General features: G+C 44.1%; 1 protein-coding gene across 3 annotated transcripts in view; it reads right to left on the bottom strand.

Moving 5' to 3' along the window:
• The window catches only part of rhbdl1 (rhomboid, veinlet-like 1 (Drosophila)), a 52,887-nt gene that overhangs the window by 33,804 nt on the left and 8,667 nt on the right, over positions 1–10,416 (bottom strand). For all 3 annotated transcript variants that reach the window (XM_005721570.1, XM_005721568.1, XM_005721567.2), the window contains exon 2: positions 6,271–6,429. In XM_005721570.1, coding sequence (XP_005721627.1) covers positions 6,271–6,336 — 66 coding nt within the window. In that variant the 5' untranslated portion in view covers positions 6,337–6,429. The remainder of the gene's footprint in view (positions 1–6,270; positions 6,430–10,416) is intronic.

Genomic DNA, 10,416 nt, shown 5'->3' with positions numbered 1-10,416 from the left:
CCCAAGAACATTGTTACAGTTTTGTTCGTAAGGCCGGCATGACTGAGTATAATGTCAGTGTAATGGCAACCAGCAATATTCTGTTGTGAAGCTTTTATTCCATACAGCACAAGGCAGTAATATTTTTACAATGCAGAATGTTGCAAATTACATTAGGCACACTGTAAAACAACAGTTTAATGATGGCAAATCTATCTGCCAGCACTTAATTTAACTACAACACTTCTTTCAGAAACTACACAGTATATGTTCATGACGAGCTTTAGATGTTATTCTAACTAAAGCAGAAGTTGAGAGGTATTTAGTGCTTAATGAATTTGTGAGAGCATGTGAATTTTTATTTTTCCTCCTACAAAAGCTATGTTACATGTTTAAAAACATGTGATTGGTTTTTAGCACACAACAGATTTTTAAAAAAGAGATAAGAAAGTTATTCAATGAGTAGGGTCTTTTTTTTTTAAAATTTAGACAAATGTAAGCCTGACTGCTGGCTAGATCAATTACTCCTCAGGCATTGTAATAATATGTTGTTGAAGTGTGTCCGCTCTTGAAAAGCAAATCTTAGTTGAAAGGAACTATTGCATGGAAAGAAAGAGGGCATTTGTACATGTGTGTTTGTATGTCTTCATTTTAATCATGGGCTCCAGGTTTGCTTAGTGAGCAGGGCCTGTGCAGAAGCTTGCAGGCTGACAGCACCAGCTCTTGATAAGTTATTTAATAGAGGCTTAGGATGAAAACTATCCTAATGCCACGATTTTGACAGCCAAGCCAGAGAACTGCTAGGATAACAACACAGAGTTCTTTTCCACCAGAGTTACCACTGAAAATACTGCCTGACCGGCTATCCACAGCAGGGGCACTTTAGATTCAATATCTGTATTTCCTAATAGAAAATGAGCACGCATAAGTCACAGCTATGATGATGGTGGAAATCTCTGGTGTAGCTAAAACATATGAGGCGAGCTGGCAGACTCGCCTCATAATGTATGACGAAACGAGACTCTAGAGAGAGTAAGAAGGCAGCAGCTACAACAGAAAACCTTACTGTACGTACGGGTTTCACGTAACAGTAACTTTAGACAAACATGGCAGCTTCATGTGAAGTGTAACAGAACCTCTTCAGGGGACCTGCAGGAAGTACAACCCACCATTAAAGGTACAACATCAGTAATTCATTAGCCAGGCCCTGCTGCTTGTACACTCATTATACATAGACACAGCAGGAGCCACAGTGGAAGAAATTGTGGGTCAATATCTATAAAAGCTAATGAGCTAAACATGCTAGAAGACAAAATCTGTAAATGTAGATGAACAAATAATGAAGAAATGCAAATAGCGGCGACTGTTTCTTCCCTCCTCTTCAAGAAATTGCTCAGGCAAAAATCGGGGGGTAAAAAAAGTGCTAATCCCTTTTGGAAGCTAACAGAGCAGGATGTGGTAACTATCCTAACTGTGGGTAATTATGATACTGGTGGTTGTACAGCGAGGGTGTAAGGGCCTGTTGCAAAGCGATAACCAGAACGATGTCGAGCTGGGCTGCTGGCTCTCCCACAGACGGAGGGTTGCATATTTAGTATGGAAATCAGGCCTGGAAAATGCAATTATACAATACTTGAGGCAGGAAGTGGAAGCGGAGCAAAAGGAGCATGGGGACATTAGAAGGCAGAGATGGGAAACATAAGACGGGGAGATCAGATGCCTGTCTGCGTGAGTTTGATTAACAGATTTTTCTGAGGCCACCAGTGGACAGCGAAAGGTGAGATGTCTTAATATAACTGAATGTACAGTTTAAACAAAGAAAATGGGACTGGCTTCTTTTCCAAATAAGATCACAGCTTATTTAATCTGGCTCAGTGACAGCACCTACTGCCTCTTTCTGCATTGCTACTGTATTCTCTCCCATTCATATTGCCTGAGTGAAAAGTTGTTCCCTGAAGGCACGGTTAAGCACGGCTGTCACTCTGCCTCACCTTCTCTGACATGCAGGACTGCCAACACTAAAGTGAGCATTAGCAGCCTTTTGATGTGACGACAGGAGAGAGACGGCAACCAGACAATAACACACACACACATAAACGTCAAAAGTCAAAACTTGAGGAGTGAAAAAGCAAAGTGCACAGGGAGGAAAAAATAAATTCACATGACATCAGTATAGCGCTGTAAGGGAAAATCTCTGAGGTGTGCATCAGTTCCCTGATGGGGCACAGTCTGCTGGGAAATAAGTGATGGAGAGGCAAAGAGCACAAACACATATAAAGGCAGTATTCTCCTTTAGGGATGGCTGATTGGAGCAGACTGACAGCAGTGTGTGCCTCATGGTGGCTGCAGGTTGTACGTGCTGCTCTCAGCTCGAGTCAATCGTTCTTGATGGATTAATTAGCCACACCACATGGTCAATACCATGCAGCTCAATACTAATTAGCAATAACAATTTTGGGGGGGAAGCATCTTAAAGGCCATCCAGATGTCTGCATTGCAGCTGCAAAACAATCCATAAATGATTCTGATTATGCCCACTTTCCTTCCTCCTGCGATAAATCAGTTATCGATGCCGAAAGAATCGAAGGCTGTGCCAGTTAACAGTGCTACAGATTCACCATCACCAGGCTAACAGTGTCACTGTTTGCATTTACCATCTAATTTGCGAGTCATCCAAAGGGCCAAAAGCACCTTTCTCCTTTACTCTCTCTCACTCTGTCGTGCTCTCTCGCAGCAGCCTCTAAATCACTGCGGATCTCAGCCTCGCTGATTCTACCCTGACCCAGATACTCAGGTTCTTTCTTACTCAAATCCTTTTAAAAAAATCAGAGTCCACCTTTTTTCTTTTTTCCCCCTTTCCCTCTCAGCAGTTTGCGGCCACAACCCTCCTTCATGGCTTAATAGTTGCAGCGCTAAAACTCCAAAAAGAAAAAAAGCCTTTACTCCAGGACACTTAGGCAAAGTGCATTACTTTTAGTTGGGAACCCATCTCCAACACAAAGCTTCAACTGGAGTTCAGCGTGCAGTGGGATGCTGATAGGTAGCATCTGTGTCCCAGGAGAGAGATGCCTCGTGAGCACTGTGACTTGGGAGACCTTGGAAACTTTAAAAATGCTGTAATCGCCTACTTCCAGAATGAAACTTTAACTAGACTTTTGACTCTCAAACGCTCAGTTTAAGACATTTAATATTTATTCAAATTCAAAAGTGTTTCCCCAACATCACCTCCTGAGGGACCGGAGAATATTAGCGCAACATCTGGGCAAAAGGATAAAAATGAAAACAGGAAAAGGCGAAGTCCTAAAAATCCTTCAACCTGAACACAGAGAAACCCCTGCTATAATCTCTGAAGCACACACTTCACCCATGTAATTAACCATGGCTGCCATTTTGTATCTCTTTCGAACATTAGCCAAATTACCACCCGAAGGAGAGCGATGACACACTTCTTCAGCTACATAGCTGGAACATGATAGCATCAGAGGGCTCAATAGGTGAAATTAAACATAGGATAGGAATACATCACACTTCCCGGTGAAATCCTTTTTCCCCGAGTTCTTAAACCCATGCTCATCTTTCACACTTTCATCCCCTCCAAACCCCTAATGTATGACCTTTGAAACCTCAGGTGTCTTTTAGCCTTCTGAATTGATCAAATGTCTGCGTTTTACTGTGGAGCTGCTTGAAAATATCTATTGGTTTCCTCGTGCAGAAGTCTGCACTGATTAGCAGTCAGACACAGACCACTAGTCTTTCGTGTATGTACGAGTGTGTGTGTGCAGGCGTGCGTGAGTGTATGCACAGTTCCCCAAGAGAGGCTTTAGCAGAGCGTTACTTATTCACCCCTCTGGCTGAACTGATGGAGTTCTCTGGCTTGGATCGCCCTGCATGAAAGATGACTCGAACGTGAACGACGCGCGAGGCTTGTCTTGTACTAGTGCGAGCGCGCACGGTCTCGCGCAGACACCAGAGAAGCTGTTGCCTAACGGTGTGATTCAAAACACATTTACACCCACTGAGGTCGAGCGAGGCAGCGTGAATTCACGGCTGCAAAACTCACGGAGGGAATGTAGAACAACAAATCAGGAAAAAAAAGAAAAATGTTGAACACAGCCGCTAAGAGACACAACAGAGAGAAATCTCACCAGCTTGTGAGCTGAAAAGGCACAGATTGAGAATACACACACACACACAGAGACACACAGACACAGACACACAATGCATCTTGCTATGTCCATTTTAATAATGTGCAGGGGTGTTACATTTTCCACAGAGGCCAGACCACAAAATCAATACAGACACCAGACTTCAGGCAGCGGCTATAACACTGTAGCAGCACTGAACCTTCCAAATGACAACACGACTGTCATCTGTTATACACTGTGGAGTATCACTTACAAATCTGCTTCAGATACAGTTATGTGAAAAGAAGCAAGCAAAAATAAATAAATAAGCTAAGGGAGAACTGGACTAAATCCAATCTTCAGAGAGCGAAGAAGCCAATGAGGTGAGAGCCATGCAGAGCGAGGAGGGGAAAGAAGGCCCAAGGTATTCGCCCATGATCCGGATGAAAATGTCATATTACATTCTGCACTCTGTCTGCAGAGCTCACGCGTCACGTGCTGCACGATGAGAGGCCAGATTCGCATCAACATTCAAATATCCTCTAAATTACTCAGCAAAGCTGCACACACAGGGCTCATGTGTATGAATGAGAGTCTGCCTGCAGTGTGTCTGTGTGTGTCTGTGCACATCAGGGAGAGGGGAGGCGGTGAGACAGACAGCAAGGAAGTGGGAGGCTGCATCAATTAATAATAAACTTCTTGAAAATGTTTGCATATATGCAAATTGCACGCATGTGCACAACAGCGTGGGTATTGTTCGCGTTCACATGTGCGAATCAGACGAATCTTTAAAAAACAGACCTGGGGGTCGATATCTGTGTGAGACATGGGCGCTCTCAAATTACCTCAGATTGCTGCCGACTACTACCAATGCCGGCTACTAATCGAATGCAATTTGCATTTGGCTGATGGGCAATTTTAAAAGTGTCTCCCTGATGATGTTGGAGGCGAGGCTGTGTTTTTTGTTTTTTTTTTAACCTCTTTCCTTTGCAGAACATATGTTCACAAGAAAAAGAGAAGGAAATGAGATCCGAGTGCTCAAGGAGACAGGTTCATAATGAAGGGGAGGCGATATTGCATGGACTCAGAAGGGGAGGATTCAGATGAGATGCAACGAGATGAGAAGGATACGGAAAAAAAACAACCCACACTTCAACAATGGTTGCGAAAGAGAGGCTGTTTTGTGGGAGCAGCACCTCTACAAGTCTGTTGTGGCACAGACCTCAGAAATGGGACCAGCTCCAAATTGAATGGCCTCATGTGGCCTTTGCTACAAATCATAGGGAGCACAACATGCAAACACAGAAGCATGCATAGAGGCACACACACACAGAAAAAGAGATAAACAGAAAAAGAAAGCAGGAGCGGGGGAAAATGAGCTTAAGGAAGAGAAAACATCCCAGGAATTGCACTGCCTTGAATTAATCACTATGCTTACACCCTACAGCACCAGGAGCCAAAAGCAGGTGCTCATCTGTGGGCTTGGAGAGACTCAGGCTTTCAGATATAAAGCTCTACATGAATTTGTAACTGCAAAAAGAAGAGCAGGGAATGAATTAAAAGGAATGCATGCTTCACATTAAGTCATCTGTGGCTGTGGTTAAGAGATGACAGCACACAGACTGTCCTCACATCAGCTTATAGAACACTTCCTGGCACATAATCACTCATCAGGGAGTCAAACATTAGAAAACGGTTCAAATGAAACCATGAGATGTATCTGGAATATTGGAAAAACAACACTATTCAGCCATATTGCGTTTAATATGTTACTCCTTACAGTATTAGTGTGTTTCAGTATATATGTGTTATAATAAACAGAATCTATTGCTTCGACACGGTGCTCTGCCAGCTCGGTGTGGGTGTTTCCCGCACTTGCTGTTGCCGGCTTGTGAGGTTAAGTGTCTGGATTTACCGACACATTAACTGGAAAGATTGATCCTTCTTTTGGAGGACAACGACCTAAATGGTCGAGTCAATTTTCGCCACTGCAGAGCTCGCCGGCTCTGTCTGAATCAATTCTGTGACCTTTCTGAAATCCAACAAAAAGAGGAAAAAAAAGGTGGGCTGTTTGTGTGCGTGTTGTTGTGCGCAGCGGGATACAAAGCAACTCCCAACTCGCATCGCTATTTGCGCCCGTGCACGTGCGCTCGCGGTTTCCACTCACCAACTCGATGAGCTCCTGGTAGCACACCTGCCCGTCTTCATTGCTCTGGACGAGGGCTAACAGCATGTCCAGCTTGGATGGGTCCAGCTGCAGCTCATGGTGCTCCACCAAACTGGTAAAGTTCTCCACTGCAATGAAACCGGTGTTCTCTGGGTCCAGCTGAAAATAAATAAAAACACAAAAACAAAGCCCTTGGAGTAAAAACCGCAAGGCAGCCGCTACAATGCACTATTATGCATCTTTATTTTTTTAATAAGCAGGTGTCAGTCTGCCCTCTGGGAGAACACATCAAGTAATAGACAGCTGGGGTGTACCAGTATTTACAGACACAACAGAGTCTATTCGGGGCTTGACACCAGATTTCATTAAGCTGATGCTTATATGATGTCTTTAAAAGACACTTTAAACCTCATAAAAGGAGCAAATCCATTGAAACCCAACATGTTAGGCTGTTGAAAGCAGCAACAAGAGAAGGGCGAGTTTGTCATTCTAGGTTTCCTAAAAACGCGAAAAACAAATCAAAACCAAAAAAAATCCTGACCAACTTTTCCGTCTTTATTCCTGTGTGGGTGCCTCCACACGAGTCTGTTTTTGGCCACATTTGCGACTCACAGTCAGTGTGTTTTTTTTTATAATCGCCACTCACAAAGACCCACAGCCCCGTGGGTTATTACTGCTGATGTCTGTATGCCAGAGCTGCTCCTTGTAATTGATTTAAGTAGGAGAATCTCATAAAAGTGTTTTTGTTTGAAATAGCACCAGGTTAAAAATGGCTTGTAAAGTATAGGGTGTGTGTCTATGCTTGGTTTATGTAATGTGGGGTCTCCCCCCCGCCCCTTTTTTTCCTCCAGCATAACATACAGCACTACTTCATTTTCTTCTCTTTTTAGTGATGGAGCGTTAATTTCTCATGCCCGCTCTCCTTAGTGCATCTGTGTTTGTGAGACTGTGCCCGAGGACAAACCGAAGCAGCACAAAGAGACCGCATGGGAAGAGTCCTTGCTGCTTCTCTTTTGACTGTTTCCTGAATGCTAACAGTGCCTCATTAGGTTCTGGAGAGCATACCGACGGCCTTTTGTCGCCCCAGGAAGGGAGGGGGGGTGAGGTGAGCTTTTCAGATGTTGCGTCAGGATGTAGTCAGTCATGCTGGATCATTGTTGGTCGTATCACAAGTCCATGAGAAGGATCTGATCTAAAAGCTGCCTTAGTCTGGACGTGATCTGCACCGACACTGTGTCGGTCTCTACTGCAGGAAGTTCAAAGCTAAAGGCTTTACTGCTCAACGAAGGAGCAAAGAACATGAATCAGGGAATGCATTGGTGTGAGAGTGTGCATTTCAGATTTTCACTCCCTGGACACTTTTTAGTCATCTGGGAGAGCGTTAGTGAAAGCAGGAAGTTCATAGTAAGTTTTAATGATTTAATTAGGATGAGTGTTTTCTACTGCTGCGTGATGTAGTGAAGGGATATTGTTAATACTCTACAACCACTAAATAACTCATCACCAGGAAAAAATAAATCTTATACCCTCAACAAAGTGTTTGTACTCACATAAACTTACTAAATTTACATTTATGTTTGACTGATGACTGTTTACACATCACATATTGACTGTGAATGTGATAGCCAGCACTCCCATGGCAGACTGGAATGAACATATTACCAAATTTGTGGACACAAATGAACCAAAATAGGAACAACACAGCCCCCCTGTTTATTTTTAGGTAATCTCCTTAACTCTGCGTTCCACGGATGTTTGTTAAAACAGAAGAACCGAGCGCAGCAGCACAGTTCTCTTCAGTGTTGATGTGTAGTGTACCGAGATATAGAGGGGGGAGGGGGTGACAGCAAGGAGGCAAGAGGTGAAAAATGGAAGAGGTAGGTGGGTGGTTGGCGGGTTGATGAAATGAAAGAAAATGGAAAAAGGCGAGATTAAAGTTGAAGGACGAGAAGGTATGAAACAAGAGGGGGGAGAGCGCCAGAAAGGAGACGGGACTGAAAGTAAAAATGCCTCACTGCCGTCTGTGCACGTCTGGCTAACCCAGCGGTCTGGCAGTGAGTCCTCTACTTCTCTTTCCTATAAGAAGGCTGTGACACACTCCAGTGCTCTGCATCCTTTTGCCACAGAGGAGAGATAGATCAGATTCTAATGTGCTCCCGGCTCAGCCCGGGCTGACAGGGGGAACAGAGAGCCACACTGGGGACGTCTGATTACTGTCAGCCTCCATATGTCAGCACATCACTACCCTACACATACAGCAGAAGTGCACAGGCACGCTGTATATGGCTGTGCACATTTACACAAACCACAAGTGTTGACACTGAGCTGTCATACTGCACAGGTACTTCTCCCTCCATGGTATGACCTTATTCAGGAAGAACGTCACATAGGGGAGACTGTCTGCACTGGATACACGAAGGTGGAGGACTGGTTCTTGTAGCCAATTAGGGTTATCAATTACCAAGATGAGGCACAGTGAGATAAATGAGTGTTGGCAAGAGGGAGGGCCTGATTTTTTTCTTTTCCCCCCCTCCCTTGGACAGGCTGTTGACGTGCATGAACAAGGGAGCGGGGCAGAGAAACAGAGGGAAGAAAGGGTTTGGAAGAAGGAGGGAAAAGCACTGAGAGGGAAGCAGTTATTGAAGCGATCCAACACTGGTGAGGGCGACACTGGTGAGGGCGACACTTTGACAAGCTGCATGCGTTGCCATGGTTACGTGGTTTGCCTGCGTGTCATCCCTTTCTTGCATTTACCCCTACAAACATATTGGCATTCGAGAGGCAAAGGAAAGACACAACAGGGAGGGGGCGAGAGAGAAAAAGGCTGTAAAAAAGGGAAAAGATGGCAGGAAGTGAAAATAAAAATGAAGATGGATAAGAAAGAGACCAACGAGATAAGAATGAGGCGGTGCTACGATGAACTCTGGGTGTAGATGTAAAGGGAGGCGGAGCGGGAAATTATGATGGTGTCGAGGCAGATGGATCAACCGAATCGAGCTGCCTCAAGAGCAAGTGTGAGGAGGTGGACAAGACACAGGATGAAAATGTATACATGTGGAGGGTAGAGAGGAGAAGAGTGCTGACTGCAGGGAAATGATCTCAGTGTTAACCCCTGGGACCTCCATTACCTTCAGCACAGCGACTGACTGACCCCAGCCAAAGACTGATTTATCTGTCTGTTCCACAGGAACTCGAGGGCAAACCCTCGAGAACAGGGACAAACCACAAACCCCCAGCTGTGACACGGATACAGACGGCAGTGCTGAAACATGGTTCGGTCATAACATTAAAACCACTGACAGATGACGTGAATTAACATTGATCATTTTGTTGTGAAAACCTCGAGACCTGGCATTCACGTGGACGTTACTTTGTCACGTTCAGAGCCTGATTCATGGATGCTCATCTTCACAACCCAGAGGATCTTCTATTAACGTCCCAGTGTCAGACACTGAAGGACACCCTCCAGAGGGTCTGCATCCAGAGCTGTTTAGGGGTTACAAGAGGGACGAATACAATAGGGCAGCTGGTTTAAATGCTGTGTAAAACTGGTGTATAATCTTACATGCAGAACTGACACTGACAGTTGCTCTGTAGCACTAATGGAGCTGTAGCTAACACTGCAGTGACATTATCAAGGGCAGAAAGCAGAGATGATTAAACTGTCTACAGCTTGTATCCATCCACTTTAATCTTTACTGCTTTTTGGGCTCTTTGATCTAAAGAAAATTATTCAACAACAATACTGATGACTGATTGATTAAAGTACACAAAAGCTCTTAATTTTGGACTGTGGATCTGACAATGAAAAGCACAACAAGGATTCTATTTCCTGATGAATACCGCTTTTAGTTTTCAAAATGTGTTCAGTAGTATAAACTTTAAGAGAAAACAACCCCTTGCTCCCCTGGTCTGTGACCTAAGAAGACACTTTCCTGATGAGTTTGTTGTCTCAAGTTTTACAAAATACTGCATGATCTTCATTTTATAAATTATTGTCAAAAAGCAGGATAAAGAAAAACACTTTCAAGAGTGGAATTACAAGTCTCTATCGAGCAGATTTGAACAAATTAGTTTCTAAGTCTAATTAGCAGAGGTGGGACCAAGTCATTGTTTTGCAAGTCTCAAGTAAGTCTCAAGTCTTTA

This window comes from Pundamilia nyererei, unplaced genomic scaffold (genome assembly GCF_000239375.1).
Source record: "Pundamilia nyererei isolate P.nyererei 1_Seehausen unplaced genomic scaffold, PunNye1.0 scaffold00005, whole genome shotgun sequence".
In the NCBI taxonomy this organism is placed as follows: domain Eukaryota; kingdom Metazoa; phylum Chordata; class Actinopteri; order Cichliformes; family Cichlidae; genus Pundamilia; species Pundamilia nyererei.
The sequence above is the reverse complement of the archived record's forward strand: the minus strand, read 5'-3'. Positions and strand labels throughout refer to the sequence as shown.